Source organism: Camarhynchus parvulus, chromosome 25, assembly GCF_901933205.1.
Source record: "Camarhynchus parvulus chromosome 25, STF_HiC, whole genome shotgun sequence".
NCBI lineage: Eukaryota > Metazoa > Chordata > Aves > Passeriformes > Thraupidae > Camarhynchus > Camarhynchus parvulus.
In genome coordinates this window covers 1,151,620-1,166,977 of record NC_044595.1, presented here as the reverse complement: position 1 = coordinate 1,166,977, position 15,358 = coordinate 1,151,620, and the positions used below count along the sequence as shown (strand labels likewise).

Genomic DNA, 15,358 nt, shown 5'->3' with positions numbered 1-15,358 from the left:
CCGGGCTCCCCCCCTTCCCCACCGGCGGGACCGGGACGGCGCGGGGCGGAATGCCGGGATCCGCGGGGCCGGGATGAGCGGAACCCCGGGCCCCGAGGGGCGGGATGCCGGGGCAGGGATGCCAGGGGAGGGCGGGATGCCGGAGTGGAGGGCGGGATGCCGGAGCCGGGCCGGGCGCTCGGGGCTCTTTCCCGGGCCGCTCCGGCCCCGGCGCTCCGGGCCCGCCCGGCCAAAGTCCCTGCGCCATGAGCGGGGCCCCGGGCGGCCGCCGCCCGACCTTCCCCGGGCTCCCAGGTAGGGCCGGGGCCGGGCACCGGGGGTTCTGGGGAGGCTCGGGGCGCTCGGAGCCCCGCACCCAATGTCGGTCCCCGCAGGGGAGCGGGTGCTCGAGGAGGCGGCGGGCGCCCGGCGGCGCCGCGGGAACGGCGGCGGCTCCGTCCCGGGGACGCTGCTCTGCACCAACCGCCGCCTCGCCTTCCTGCCCGGCCAGGTGCGACGGGAACACCGGGAACAGCGGGAATACCGGGAACGGGAGCGCGGGGCCCCGCGCCGCCTGCCCGGGGGGATCCCTGCCCCGGCGCGACCCCATCCCGGCACATCCCGACCCATCCCACGCATCCCGACCCCATCCCGGCACATCCCGAACCCATCCCGACCCCATCCCGGCACATCCCGACCCCATCCCGGCACGTCCCGACCCCATCCCGACCCCACCCCACCGCACCCCGACCCTCGGCTCAGCCCCACCGCACCCCTGCCTCCCATCCCAGCTCTATCCCAGCCCTCCTGGCTCCTTGACTGCAGAACCTTCACCCTGGGAACTCCTCACTGCAGGACATAGCGGGGGACAAGGGACATAGGTGCAGATGTGCCACCCCCAGATCCATCCCCACCGCCCCTCCTGGGATGGGGGGACACTCCGGGGCATGCTCCAGCCCTCCCCACTCTCCCGCAGGCTCCTGGCTCCCGTGGCCGCCTCCGCTCTGAGGACGAGGTGGCCCTGCCCTGCATCCACAAGCTGGTGGCAGGTACTGGGGACACCTGGGGACACCTGGGGACACGCGGGATGAGCTGGGCGGGTCTCGGGGCTCCGCTGGCCCTGACAGCCTCATCCCCCCGACCCCAGCCAGCAGCTTCTCCAAGCCCAAGGTGCTCACGGCCGCCTCCACCCTCAAATTCATCCCGGAGGAGCTCGCCGTGTTCTGCCGGGATTTCCGCCTGCTCCGCTTCTCCTTCCCCGAGAACGGTTTGGCTCCGCAGGCGTTCCGGGTACGCCAGGAGGGGCAGAAGCGCTGCACCCCCACTCTGGGGTACCCCGCGGTTCCGGGGAAGCCCGGGGCGCTCCCAACCTCACAGCGCGCCCCTGGCTGCCCTCGCAGGTGGCCAACGCCATCGCACAGGCACGGGAGGCGGCTGCGAGGCTGGGGGACGCTGCTGATGGCTGGGCCGGCCCTGGAGAAGCCATCCCAGAGGAGGATGAGGATGAAGATGATGAGGATGAGGATGGGGAGGATGGCTCGTCCACCACGCTGCTCTTCGAGAGCCTGCGGGACTGGGAGGAGGAGCTGCAGCGTCTCGGCGCTGCGGGCTGGAGGGTGAGCGCCGTCAATGAGCGCTTCGACATGGCCCCGAGGTACAGCCCCCAGCGCTGTCTGAGCCCCCCCAAACGGCACCTGAGATTTGGGGGGACCCCACCCCGTGTCCCACCTTCCCACAGCCTCCCCCAGTACCTCTGGGTGCCCAGTGGGCTTCTGGACCACGACCTCAAGCGAACCTTTGCGCACTTCCAGGAGCGTCGGGTGCCTGTGAGTGCCTGGGCGGGTCCTGGCAGGGTGGGGGGCACTGGGGGGTGTGGGGGTGTCACCCCCCTTCTCTTGCAGCGCCTGTGCTGGCACCACCCGGGAGGGGGGCACCTGCTGAGAGCTGCCAGCTTCCACCCAGCCTCAGAGCCGGGCAGCGAGGACGTGAGGTGGGTGCCAGGGGGGCTGGGGTGGGGGGCTGAGGGTGGGGGGGCTGGCACCACCTGGGGCTCCCTGTGCCCCCGGGCTGGCACCACCTGGGGCTCCCTGTGTCCCCCCACCTGGGGCTCCCTGTGTCCCCCCACCTGGGGCTCCCTGTGCCCCCGGGCTGGCACCACCTGGGGCTCCCTGTGTCCCCCCACCTGGGGCTCCCTGTGCCCCCGGGCTGGCACCACCGGGGGCTCCCTGTGCCCCCCAGGTGCCTGGAGGAGCTGCTGCTGGGGGGCCGTGGCCCCTGCGTGTTGGCTGACACGGCCGAGCTGCCCACGCTGGCTGACATCCAGCTCGCCCACCTGAGGCTGAGGGCGCTCTGCCTGCCAGGTGAGGGGCACCGCGGGGACACTGGGGACCCCCTAACCCCCCGGGGGGGCTGGGATTCCCCCTCTCTGAAAGGCCATCCCGTGGGATGCAGGTGCAGTGGCAGAGGAGAAGTGGCTCTCGGCCCTGGAGGGGACGCGCTGGCTGGATCATGTGCGGTGAGCAGGGGACAAGGGGGACTTTGGGGTGCAGGGAGGTATTTAGGGGAAAATTCACCCTAAATCCCATGGTGGAATGTCCCCCCTCAGCCCACCTGGCACCGTGGGGTGATGGGGGCATTGTGGTGGGTGCATGAGCCACCCAAATGGGCGACTGTGACATTTGGGGGTGCCCTGAACCCCTGTTTTTGCCCCCCAGCTCCTGCCTGAGAAAAGCAGCGGAGGTGGCGTCGCTGCTGGCGGGGAAGCGCTGCTCCGTGGTCCTGCAAGGTGGGGGCTGCAAAAAGATGGGAGGGGGCTGCAAAGGGAACCCCCCCCCACCACTTTGTCCCCCCAGAACCCTCAGACCGGGACCTGAACTGCCTGCTGGCCTCCCTGGTGCAGCTCCTGGGGGACCCCCATGCCCGCTCCCTGCCCGGCTTCCAGAGCCTGGTGCAGAGGGAGTGGGTGGCGGCCGGGCACCCCTTCCCACGGCGCCTGGGGCTGCTGTGCCAGGACAGCCCCCGGGAGGAGGTGAGACCCCCACTCCTGTCCCATCCCTACCCCTGGCAGGAGGTGAGACCCCCACTCCTGTCCCATCCCTACCCCGGCAGGAGGTGAGACCCCCACTCCTGTCCCATCCCTACCCCTGGCAGGAGGTGAGACTCCCATCCCATCCAGTAGGTATTCAACCCTGTCCCTCCTAACCTCCAGTGGAATAACCTTCTTCTAGCTTCCCTTCTCTTCCCCGAGGAGGTGAGACCCCCTGGTCCCGTGTTCCTGCTCTTCCTGGACTGCACGTGGCAGCTGCTGTGGCAATTCCCAGCCGATTTTGGCTTCACCGAGGCTTTTCTGCTGGCGCTGCACGACAGCAGCTTCAGCCCCTACTTCAGCACCTTCCGCTTCAGCTGCCAGCGCCAGCGGGGCCGCAGCAGCCTGGTGAGGGCAGGGGAGCAAAGCTGCACCCCCAAATCTCCCATTTCACCCCTTTTCCCCCTCAATTTCAGTTTCTCCACCCCCATTCCAAACTGGGAACGGGCACCCCCAGATCTCCCATTTCACTCCTTCTTCTCTTCACTCTGTTTCTCCGTCTCCATTCCAAACTGAGCATGGGCACCCCCAAACCCTCCCATTTCACCCCTTTTTCCCCTCAATTTCAGTTTCTCCACCCCCATTCCAAACTGGGCACCCCTAAACCCTCCCATTTCACTTCTTCTCCTTGCTCTGTTTCAGCTTCTCCATCCCCATTCCAAACCGGGCACCGGGCACCCCCAGATCTCCCATTTCACCCCTTCTTTCCTTTCCCGTGCCTCATTTTTTTCCCATTTCCATCCCAACCAGCGGACCTGATTTCCCATACCCCTTCCCCCCACCCCGTGCCTCAGTTTCCCCATCCCAACCATGAATTTAAGCCAGACTCCCCAGCCAGACCTACCGGCCCATGGGGGGCTGGCAGGACCCCGGGGGGCACAGGGGAGACCCCTGGCCCTGCAGCTTTCCCCCGGTGTGGGCCTGGGGCCGCCGCTACAGCCGGCAGCAGCGGGAGCAGTTCCTGAACCCCGCGGGACCCCCGGGCCCTGCTGGGCCCCTGACCCCGAGCACGGTGAGTGGGGCTGCCCTGGAGAGGCTGCACCCTCTTTTTGTTCCTTAATCCCTATTATTTCTCCCCATTTCCTCTTTCTTTCAGCCCCTTTTATTCTTATTTTTCCACCCCATTTTTCCTCCCGTTTTCCCCTCAAAGGAAAATCCCAAAATGGGATTTTTCCCCCTTTTTGTTTGCCCCTAATTTTTCCTAATTTTTCACCCCATTTTTCCTCCCCCGTTTTCCCTTCAAAGGGAAATCCCAAAATGGGATTTTTTTCCCCCCTTTTTTGTTGCCCCCTAATTTTTCCTGATCTCAGTTTTGCTCCTTCCCCAGCCCGCAGAGCCCTGCCCGTGGGGGGGGCCCAGGCTGGTGCTGGCTCTGGCCAAGGGCTCCTTGTGCCCCCACCCCCTGCCCTGGTGGAGCCGCCCCCCCCCGCGCCCCCCACCCCGGGGGTCCCCCTCAGGCAGCCAGGGGACACTGGGGGGGCTCTTGGGGACGTGCCAGCCCCCCCCGGGGCTGCTGCTGCCCTGCACCGCCGGGCCCTGCGTGCGGCTCTGGCACCGCTGCTACCTCAGGGGGCTGCCCCAGGAACAGGTATGGGGAAACTGAGGCACGGGGGGTTGGGGGGTGGGGGTCCTGGTTTGGGGGGTCCTGGTTTGGGGGGGTCCCAGCCCTGTCCTGATGTTTGGGCTGGGGGTGAGGATGGATTTGTGTCTGTCCAGCAAATGTCTGTGTGTCCATCAGGGGATGGGTGGATGGATGGATGGATGGATGGATGGATGGATGGATGGATGGATGGATGGATGGATGGGTGGATGGATGGATGGATGGATGATGGATGGATGGATGGATGGATGGATGGATGGAGGGATGGATGGATGGGTGGATGGACGGATGGATGGATGGATGGATGGATGGATGATGGATGGATGGATGGATGGATGGATGGATGGATGGATGGATGGATGGATGGATGGATGGGTGGATGGATGGATGGATGGATGATGGATGGATGGATGGATGGGTGGATGGACGGATGGATGGATGGATGGATGGATGGATGGATGGATGGATGGATGGATGGATGGATGATGGATGGATGGACGGACGGACTTCATGTCATGATAGATGGATGGATGGATGGATGGATGATGGATGGATGATGGATGGATGGATGGGTGGATGGATGGATGGATGGATGGATGATGGATGGATGGACGGACGGACTCCATGTCCATCCATGGATGGATGGATGGATGGATGGATGATGGATGGATGGATGGATGGATGGATGATGGATGTGATGGATGGATGGATGATGGATGGATGGATGGATGGATGGATGGATGGATGGATGGATGGATGGATGATGGATGGATGGATGGATGGATGGATGATGGATGGATGGATGGATGGATGGATGATGGATGGATGGACGGACGGACTCCATGTCCATCCATGGATGGATGATGCACAGACAGACCCCATGTCCATCCATCCTACCCTGTCCATGTCCCTGTCCTGCACTGACCATTCTGCCCCATGTTCCCACCCCATGTTCCTGTCCCTGTCCCGTGTCCTGTGTCCCCACACTATGCTGGACGTGCTCTGCCTGCAGCATGGCCGCTTGGCCCCATCCCTGGCCGGGCTGGCTGAAGAGCTGCAGCTGCTCCAGGAGCGGCTCCGTGCCTGGAACCTGCGGAGACCCCACTGAGAGCCCGAGGACACCTGAGCCCACCCCAGGATCGCTCGGGCCTCGGGGGCTTTGAACACCCCGGTGCCTCCGGCTGCTCCCCACAGCCGCCCCCGGCTACCTCTGGGTGCTTGGCACTGCCGGCAAGGGCGGAGCGGCGGCTCCCGAGGTGTCCCCGATGCCGGACGGACGCTGCGGGGTCTCAGTTTTCCATTAAATTTGTGCTGCCTCCATGAGGCTCCAGGAGCTCAGGGATGGGGACTGGAATGGGGATGGGGACGCTGCGGGAGCCCAGACCTGGGACCTCCGGCAGTGAGGGCCCTCCTGGCCGCGAGGGCCGTGTCCCGACAGAAAGGCGATGTCGCGACAGAAGGTCCATGTCGCGACAGAAGGAAGGGCAGGGGACCCCCGCCCACACTCAAGATGGCGACCGCGCCTTCCCCTCACGACACCACTTCCGGCCCGTCCCGCTGACGCCGTGCTCGCGCGCTGACGTCACGCGCCTGCGTGCGTGCGTGCGGCGGCGCCGCGCGCGCGGAGCGGGACAAGATGGCGGCGGGGCCGATCTCGGAGAGGAACCAGGGTGGGAGCGGCGGGACCGGCCCGGCGGCACCGGGGGCACGGCGGGACTGGGGCAGCGCTGGGGGCGCTCACGGGGACACCGCGGGGGCGCTGGGGAGGCCTTGGGCGCGCCAGAGGCGTGCGGGGTGCATGAGGACCGCGGGGGTGCTGTGGAGACCTTGGGTACATTCTGAGGGGATGAGGGGTCCTTGGTGCATCCTGGAAGTGGCTGGAGGGGATTTTGGGCTCCTTGGGACACGGAGGGAGGTGATGGGGGAGCTCCGGGATGGTGGTGGGCTGTGGTTTATTAGCGAAGGAAAAGAGGGGTTGGGGGCCGCATCCTGACGGGGGCTGACCGGGGGCGGTTCGGGTTCGTGGGGATCCCGGTTCTGATCTCGGTTCCTCGCAGATGCCACGGTGTACGTGGGGGGCCTGGACGAGAAGGTCAGCGAGCCGCTGCTCTGGGAGCTGTTCCTGCAGGCAGGGCCGGTGGTCAACACGCACATGCCCAAGGACCGGGTCACGGGCCAGCACCAGGGTGAGGGAGCCCCAAAAGCACCGAGCCGGGCGTGGGATTGGCGTGTGGAAAAGGGGCGATCATCCTCTGTCCCTCGGAGAGATGTCCCTCTCTTCGAGCTAGGTTTTATGAGCTCCCAGAATCTGTCACACCTGAGATAGCTCTGCTGCATAAAATTAACGGGATGGGTTTTGAGGTCGCGTTGGAAACAGAAAAAAGGTTTAAAAAAGGCAAAATAACAAAGCTCTTACAGAGGAAAAGCTGAACTAAGGGTAAGAGGTTCTTCCTCTTGCTAAACACTCCACAAAAGTGATTATTTCCGTTGTTCTCTTCTTTTTTTAGTTAATTACTTAGGCAGGACTTTTTTGGCCTCTGTCTAATTGGCAGCCCTAAGTCTGAGCTGAAATTTTAAAAGTCTGATGAGGTGTCTTTTTACTAAATTGAGGAGAGAAACCTCTGGGCTTTTTTTCCTTTTTTAACAGACAAAGAATAATTTAGCCACTCCATCAATGGGATGGGCACATTCCTACATGAGCGTGCCATGGTTTCAATGAAGTGGGGATTAAATCGAGTATTAGGTGGTATTAAATAAAATCAGGGGAGTTTCAGTGAGCTGGAGTTTTAAATCAGGTGGGGGGTGTGGGGGGATTCTGTCCTGAAATCCTTTTGGGGTCCAGGATTTCTGTCCTGAAATCTTTTGGATTTCTGTCCAGGATTTCTGTCCTGAAATCTTTTGGATTTCTGTCCAGGATTTCTGTCCTGAAATCCTTTTGGGATCCAAGATTTCTGTCCTGAAATCTTTTAGATTTCTGCCCAAGATTTCTGTCCAAGATTTCTGTCCTGAAATACCTTTGGGGTCCAGGATTTCTGTCCAGGATTTCTGTCCTGAAATACCTTTGGGGTCCAGGATTTCTGTCCCGAACTCCTTTCGGGGTCCCCCTGAAATGCCTTGGAGGCGCGTTGAGCCCTTTTGGGGTCCCCCAAGCTACGGCTTCGTGGAGTTCCTGAGCGAGGAGGACGCCGACTACGCCATCAAGATCATGAACATGATCAAGCTCTACGGCAAACCCATCCGGGTCAACAAGGCCTCGGCCCACAACAAGAACCTGGACGTGGGCGCCAACATCTTCATCGGCAACCTGGACCCCGAGATCGATGAGAAGCTGCTCTACGACACCTTCAGCGCCTTCGGCGTCATCCTGCAGACCCCCAAGATCATGAGGGACCCCGACACGGGCAACTCCAAGGGTTACGCCTTCATCAACTTCGCCAGCTTCGACGCGTCGGACGCGGCCATCGAGGCCATGAACGGGCAGTACCTGTGCAACCGGCCCATCACCGTGTCCTACGCCTTCAAGAAGGACTCCAAGGGCGAGCGGCACGGCTCGGCGGCCGAGCGGCTGCTGGCGGCGCAGAACCCCCTGTCCCAGGCCGACCGGCCGCACCACTTCGCCGACGCGCCCGCCGCCGCCCACGCCCGCGCCCGTGGTCACCGCGCTGGGGCGGGGGTGACGCCGCCAGGTGGGTGACAGGGCGGCGAGGTGCTGGCGCTGCCCCGGTGCTGGAATTGTGGTGGTGTTTGCAGGGCTGCCCTGGTGGAGGGAGGAGTGATGTGTCTGACTCGGGGTTCTCAGAAGGCTGATATGACGTGATATATCATATTATATTGTATTGTATTGTATTGTATTATATTATATTATATTATATTATATTATATTATATTATATTATATTATATTATATTATATTATATTATATTATATTATATTATATTATATTATATTATATTATATCATAGTATATCATAGTATATTATATCATATCATAGTATATTATATCATAGTATAATATAGTTAATATATTTTATTATATAATAGTATATTATATGATAGTATAATATAGTTAATATATTATATTATATTATGTTATATTAATTACATTACATTGCATTACATTACATTATATCATGGTATAATATAATCTGGTTAATATAGTATAATATGTAATGTCATACTATATTATATTATGTTATATTACATTACATTATATTGTAATATAGTTAATATAATATAATATATACAATATATCATATCATGTATATTATATTATATTATATTGTATTGTATTACATTACATTGCATTACATTATTATAGTATAATATACTTAATATAATATATAATATAATGTCATATATATTATATTATATTATGTTATATTATATTACATTACATTACATTATATTATATGTCACATTATACCATGTTATATTATATTATATTATATTATATTATATTATATTATATTATATTATATTATATTATATTATATTATATTATATTATATTATATTATATTATATTACATTATATTATATTATATTATATTATATTACATTATATTATATTACATTATATTACATTATATTATATTATATTACATCACATTATATTATATTACATTATATTACATTATATTATATTATATTACATCACATTATATTATATTACATTATATTACATTATATTATATTATATTACATCACATTATATTATATTATATTACATTATATTATATTATATTATATTATATTATATTATATTATATTATATTATATTACATCACATTATATTATATTATATTATATTATATTATATTATATTACATTATATTACATTATATTACATTATATTACATTATATTACATTATATTATATTATATCATATAGTATATTATATCATAGTATATTATATCATATCATAGTATATTATATCATAGTATAATATAGTTAATATATTTTATTATATAATAGTATATTATATCATAGTATAATATAGTTAATATATTTTATTATATAATAGTATATTATATGATAGTATAATATAGTTAATATATTATATTATATGATAGTATAATATAGTTAATATATTATATTATATTATGTTATATTAATTACATTACATTGCATTACATTACATTATATCATGGTATAATATAATCTGGTTAATATAGTATAATATGTAATGTCATACTATATTATATTATGTTATATTACATTACATTATATCGTGTAATATAGTTAATATAATATAATATGATACAATATATCATATCATGTCATATTATATTATATTATATTGTATTGTATTACATTACATTGCATTACATTATTATAGTATAATATACTTAATATAATATATAATATAATGTCATACTATATTATATTATGTTATATTATATTACATTACATTACATTATATTATATGTCACATTATACCATGTTATATTATATTATATTATATTATATTATATTATATCATATCATACTATGTAATATTAATCATATTATAACATATTATACTATATTATGCTATATTATATTATACTATACTAAAGAATATACTTGAATATATTCTATATAAAATTTAGATATTCTGTATAGAATATATATCCTACATTCTGGTGAATAAAGTGAGGGATTCATGGCTTTTTCGCTTCCTCTGGAAAGCAGGAAGCTATCACAGCCTAACTGCGTATTTTTGGGGTTACTTGACTAGAAATTTCCTTGTTGTGTTGCAGGCCTGCCTCCCCCGGGCTCCTTCCCGCCGCCGGTGCCGCCGCCCGGGGCGCTGCCCCCCGGGATGCCCCCGGCCATGCCCCCCCCGCCCATGCCCCCGGGCGCCGGAGCCCCCGGGCCGCCCTCGGGAGCTGCCCCTGCTGGGGGACACCCCCCTCACCCACACCCCTTCCCGCCAGGAGGGATGCACCACCCAGGTACGGGGCTGGGAGGGGTGGGCAGCCTCCTCTTTGTGTCTCTCCTCTTCTTTCTCCTCTCCTCTCCTCTCCTCTCCTCTCCTCTCCTCTCCTCTCCTCTCCTCTCCTCTCCTCTCCTCTCCTCTCCTCTCCTCTCCTCTCCTCTCCCTCTTCCCTTTCTTTCCTACTTTTCCTTTTTCTCCTTTCCTTCTCCCTTTCCCTTTCCGTCTCCTTTCTTTCTCTTCCTTTTTTCCTTTTCCTTTCCCTTTCCTCTCCTTTCTGTTCTTCCTTCCCTTCCCTTCCCTTCCCTTCCCTTCCCTTCCCTTCCCTTCCCTTCCCTTCCCTTCCCTTCCCTTCCCTTCCCTTCCCTTCCCTTCCCTTCCCTTCCCTTCCCTTCCCTTCCCTCTTTTCCATACATTTCCCTTCCCTCTACACAGTGACACTTCAAACATAAATTATTTCATTTCTAAATTAGAACTAATTAACTGACTGGTCCATTTAAGGAATTAAGCACGTGGCATCCTGTAATTTTTTTATAATTATCAAAAGAGTGAAATATAGTCTGAGTGGGGGTTGTGACTGCTGAAGGACCTGGGGAATTCAGGAAGTTGTTGCTGTCTGGGAGGCACCTGGGCAGGCAGAGGTGGTTTTGCCTTGAGCTGGGACATGGGAAGGGAGAAATGCAGGAGCTGATTTGGCCTTAATAATTGAGTGAAACCAGTTATTTCCCTGATTCCCCACATTTTGGCCCTGTGGTGCTGGGAAGGAGCTGTGTCTGCATCTCAGCTCTGTGCTCAAAAGCACAGATTTTGTGAAATGTGCAGTTTAATGATTCTCTGGGATTTGTTTGATCCTGTGGCTCCAGAGCCACCCTAATTAGGGAGCTTTGTGTGATCCTACTCTGGCCATGCCAGGAACAGATGCTGCAGGGCCTGAGCAGAGCCAATTACACCTGAAAGGGAAAACCAGCCTCAGGAGGAAATAATCATTTATTTGTGGGGTTTTTTTTAATGGGATAATTGGCAGAAAGGAAGTCTGGGGGAACCCTGGCTGCCCCAGTCAGAGCAGGGCAGCCTCCAGCTTTGGATTGCTTTGGGAGCTTGCCCAAATTCTCCAGGGATGAGGATTCCTCGCTGTGCCAGGGCTGCACACACTCTCTATCCCATCTCTTTTCTCACCCACTTGCATCCAAACCCTTTCCTCTTGCTGTAAACTTTGTGCTCCCTTCTCTTTAACCCTTTTTTGGCAGCAGAAACCCCCTCTGCACTCACAATTTCCAGACCCAGCTGGAATTACAGATCCAGTTGGGATTTCAGACCCAGCTGGAATGTTGGTTCCTGGAGGTGCCCAGAGCTGCTTTTCTTCTCTTTAACCCCTTCTTGGCAGCAGAAGCCCCCTCTGCACCCACGATTTCCAAACCCAGCTGGAATTTTAATTCCTGGGGGGCTCCCTGACACCCCTAACTCCATCCTCCCCCCAGGAATGCCACCCATGCAGGTGCACCACGGCCCCCCTGGCATGGGGCAGCACCACCCGGGACCACCAGGCTCAGGAGGGCAGCCACCCCCCCGGCCCCCCCCAGGAATGCCACACCCCGGACCCCCCCCAATGGGGCTCCCCCCTCGGGGGCCACATTTTGGATCTCCAATGGGTGAGTGGGGTCTGCTCTGGGGGAGGAGGAGGAGGAGGGGTGTGAAGTAAAACCTGGGGGATCTGGCGCCCCCCCCACTTTGGGGTGTTCACAGAGCTTCCTCATTGGGACCCTGCAACCCCCCCATGGGGATATCCACAGGTTTGGGGTGGTTCTGGAAGCCCATGGGGCTCCTGGGAGCAGTTCCTGATTTTGGGGAGCATTTGCCAAGCTGAGGGGGGGCACCCCTGGGTGTGGGTGGGCACCTCCAGGGAATTTTGGGAGGTGGGTTTGGGTTTGGATCATGTTCCTCCAGGGGGTTTGGGGGGCTCTGTCCTCTCCCCATCACTGACCCCCGTTTTTGGAGCAATTTCTGATTTTGGGGAGTGTCTGCCAAGCTGGGAGGGGGGCACCAGGCTGGATGTGGGTGGGGTGGGCACGTCCAGGGAAGTTTGGGAAATGGGTTTGGGCTGGTGGTTCGTGTTCCTCCAGGGGCTTTGGGGGCTCTGTCCCCTCCTCCTGGCACTGACTCCCCCTGTTTTTGGAGCAATTCCTGATTCTGGGGAGTGTTTGCCAAGCTGAGCGGGGGGCACCTGCTGCATGTGGCACCTCTGGGTGTGGGTGGGGTGGGGTGGGCACTACCAGGGAATTTTGGGAGGTGGGTTTGGATCATGTTCCTCCAGGGGGTTTGGGGGGCTCTGTCCCCTTCCCCTGTCACTGACTCCCCCTGTTTTTGGAGCAATTCCTGATTCTGGGGAGTGTTTGGCAGGCTGGGTGTGGGTGGGGTGGGCACCTCCAGGGAATTTTGGGAAATGGGTTTGGGCTGGTGGTTCATGTTCCTCCAGGGGCTTTGGGGGCTCTGTCCCCTGCCCCTGGCACTGACCCCTGTCCCCACAGGTCACCCCGGGCCGCTGCCGCACCACGGGCTCCGCGGGCCCCCCCCGCTGATGCCACCCCACGGCTACAATGGACCCCCCAGGCCCCCCCCCTACGGCTACCAGAGGGTCCCTCTGCCCCCTCGACCAGCTCAGAGACCCCCTGGAGTCCCCCCCCGCGGGCCCCTGCGGGGACCCCTGCCCTGAGAGCGGGGGGACCCTCTGCTCCCCATCCTTCCCCAGCCCTTGGTATCCACATTCCCACTCCTGCAAAGCGCTGGGGGCCATCCCCTGCTCCTCCCTTCCCTCCCCATTTCTTCCCCCCATTTGTTTTTATAGTGTTAATTTTCCTCCCTCTCTCCATCTCCTCCCGTTTCTCTTCCCCTGGAAGCTTTTCCAAGCTCCTTTTTACTGGGTTTTTGTTGGTTTTGTATGGAAAGCAGTGGCCAACCACTTGCAAATAAAGGATTTAGGAACCAAAAGGGTTTCTGGATTGGGACTGAGATCTCTTCCCTGCTTGGGCCATTGGGGAGAGCCAGGCTGGATGGATTTGGGGCAGAGCTGAGCCATGGTCTGATCCCTGCTCCACCTGTAAGCCTGGAAGTGTGTTCTGCTCCAAGGAATGTCTGGATTCCCATTCTTGAGCTGCCCAAATCCAGGGAGCTGAGGTTGGACTGTGGAATATTTTGGTGCCAAGGTTTAGCCAAAGCCAAACATTCCCCTGGGATATTTTCAAACCCCTCCTGCTCCTGGGCAATGCCAGAGCTCCCAAGAGCTGGGAGTTTGTGGGGGGGACATGGAAGTGGGAATTTGCTGCTTCCTTCCTTCTTCATCCCTTCTTCATCTTCTTACAGCCAGGTGGGAGCCCTGAGGTCTGGATGGGATAGAAGGGAAGGTTGGAACCCTTTCCTGATCCTTCACATCCAGAAATGGGGGGAGAACCCCACGTGGATTGGTGGAGTGAGTGGATTTAGGTGTCAGGGGTGGGAATGGGACCCCCCATTCCCCGTGCTGCTGAGCCAAGGGGCTGAAGAATCTCCAGGATCCAAAGATTCCTGTTTGGATGCAGGGAGCCCCAGGGTGACATTTCCCTGCTCCTCAGTCCTGGAAGCCACCAGGATCCCCCCCCCCCCGGGGCAGCCAATCTCCCTGCATGGACACATCATCATCATCATCATCATCATCATCATCATCATCATCATCATCATCATCATTCCCTTCCCCCCTGGAGGCACCCACTGTCACCCATTTTATCCCCTCATCCCTGGTGTTCTGTCATTCCCAGTTCCATCCTCTCTTCCCCATGACTGCAATCCCTTGTCAGCCCTGATTTTCTCCCCTTTTCTCCCATTTTTATCCCAGTTTTTACCCCATTCCCTTCATCTCTTTCCCAGTTACATCCTCTCTTCCCCATCCTGTGTCAACCCTGATTTTCTCCTCTTTCCTCCCATTTTCTCCCAGTTTTTATCCCATTCCCCTCATCTCTTCCCCACATTTTGGGCTGCATGGGGCTCTCAGGACAAGAGGAGCCATTCTCTATCCTCCTGCCCAGCCTGTTCCCTCTGATGATCCACAAAGCCGCCCTGGGGGCTCTGTGGTGGCGGTGGCACGTGAGTCACAGGGTGCCTGAGGATGTGGCACTCCCTGGAGGGCACAGCCTGGATCCTGCTGCTGCCCATTCCCTCCACTGCCAGCCTTGTCCTGCACTTCCACCCTTCTTTTAGGATTTTTTTTTTCCCCAACTATCAATGTCACAATTTGCTTCTCAGCTCGTGGGTTTTTCTAAATCCTTCCCAATCCTTCCCAGACTGGTCCCCATCCCTGTTTTTCCAGTCTGAGGGGTCAAATGCTGATCTTGGTGGATCCCGACAGAGTGTGAGGCTTTGGGGTTGGTGCCCTGGAATTTGGGGAGGGATGCAGGAGGAGGGGGGTTCAGGGAAGGTTGGGGCTCTGGGAGCATTGGAAAACCAGTGAAGGGAGTCAAGGAGGATTTTGCTTGTGGGGTCACCCCAAACTCCCCCCACTCTGAGGAGCACCCAGCACCCCACAGCCTTTTTGGGGGTTTTTTTTTTTTTTTTTTTTGCAGCTCCCAATTTCCCACCCTCAGGAATCCATCCATGGGAAACGAGGGTGGCTTTGGACATCCCGTGCTGCAACGTGCATCTCCAGCCCTAAAAAATTCCCTAAAAAAAAAAAAAAAAATCCATCGGGGTGGGAGGGGGGTGCTTTTTGTGTCGCGTTGTAGCCTCGGGGCCGTGTCTGACCAGCCCAGGC

The 15,358-nt window shown here is 54.9% G+C and overlaps 2 protein-coding genes across 2 annotated transcripts; both read left to right on the top strand.

Moving 5' to 3' along the window:
* Window positions 1–215: 215 nt before the first annotated feature.
* On the top strand, window positions 216–5,921 carry MTMR11 (myotubularin related protein 11). The gene is made up of 15 exons (XM_030965442.1): window positions 216–294; window positions 375–490; window positions 956–1,028; window positions 1,127–1,269; window positions 1,380–1,633; window positions 1,718–1,805; window positions 1,881–1,969; window positions 2,218–2,339; window positions 2,431–2,494; window positions 2,694–2,764; window positions 2,832–3,007; window positions 3,230–3,426; window positions 3,899–4,080; window positions 4,399–4,652; window positions 5,677–5,921. Exons 1-15 carry the CDS (start codon window positions 246–248, stop codon window positions 5,770–5,772), a joined length of 1,974 nt encoding a protein of 657 aa, XP_030821302.1. The 5' UTR covers window positions 216–245; the 3' UTR covers window positions 5,773–5,921.
* A 310-nt stretch (window positions 5,922–6,231) lies between these two features.
* Window positions 6,232–13,560, top strand: SF3B4 (splicing factor 3b subunit 4). The gene is made up of 6 exons (XM_030965320.1): window positions 6,232–6,334; window positions 6,722–6,850; window positions 7,814–8,350; window positions 10,406–10,600; window positions 12,060–12,230; window positions 13,107–13,560. Exons 1-6 carry the CDS (start codon window positions 6,301–6,303, stop codon window positions 13,289–13,291), a joined length of 1,251 nt encoding a protein of 416 aa, XP_030821180.1. The 5' UTR covers window positions 6,232–6,300; the 3' UTR covers window positions 13,292–13,560.
* The last annotated feature ends 1,798 nt before the right edge of the window (window positions 13,561–15,358 follow it).

Excerpts from the sequence above, each read along its gene's own strand:
- MTMR11 (XM_030965442.1), top strand. The coding sequence starts at position 246 with ATGAGCGGGGCCCCGGGCGGCCGCCGCCCGACCTTCCCCGGGCTCCCA. Across the intron at positions 1,634-1,717 it reads CGCTTCGACATGGCCCCGAG|CCTCCCCCAGTACCTCTGGG; the intron begins GTACAGCCCCCA and ends ACCTTCCCACAG. Across the intron at positions 3,008-3,229 it reads AGGACAGCCCCCGGGAGGAG|GTGAGACCCCCTGGTCCCGT; the intron begins GTGAGACCCCCA and ends TTCCCCGAGGAG.
- SF3B4 (XM_030965320.1), top strand. The coding sequence starts at position 6,301 with ATGGCGGCGGGGCCGATCTCGGAGAGGAACCAGG. Across the intron at positions 6,335-6,721 it reads GATCTCGGAGAGGAACCAGG|ATGCCACGGTGTACGTGGGG; the intron begins GTGGGAGCGGCG and ends GGTTCCTCGCAG. Across the intron at positions 6,851-7,813 it reads GGTCACGGGCCAGCACCAGG|GCTACGGCTTCGTGGAGTTC; the intron begins GTGAGGGAGCCC and ends GGGGTCCCCCAA.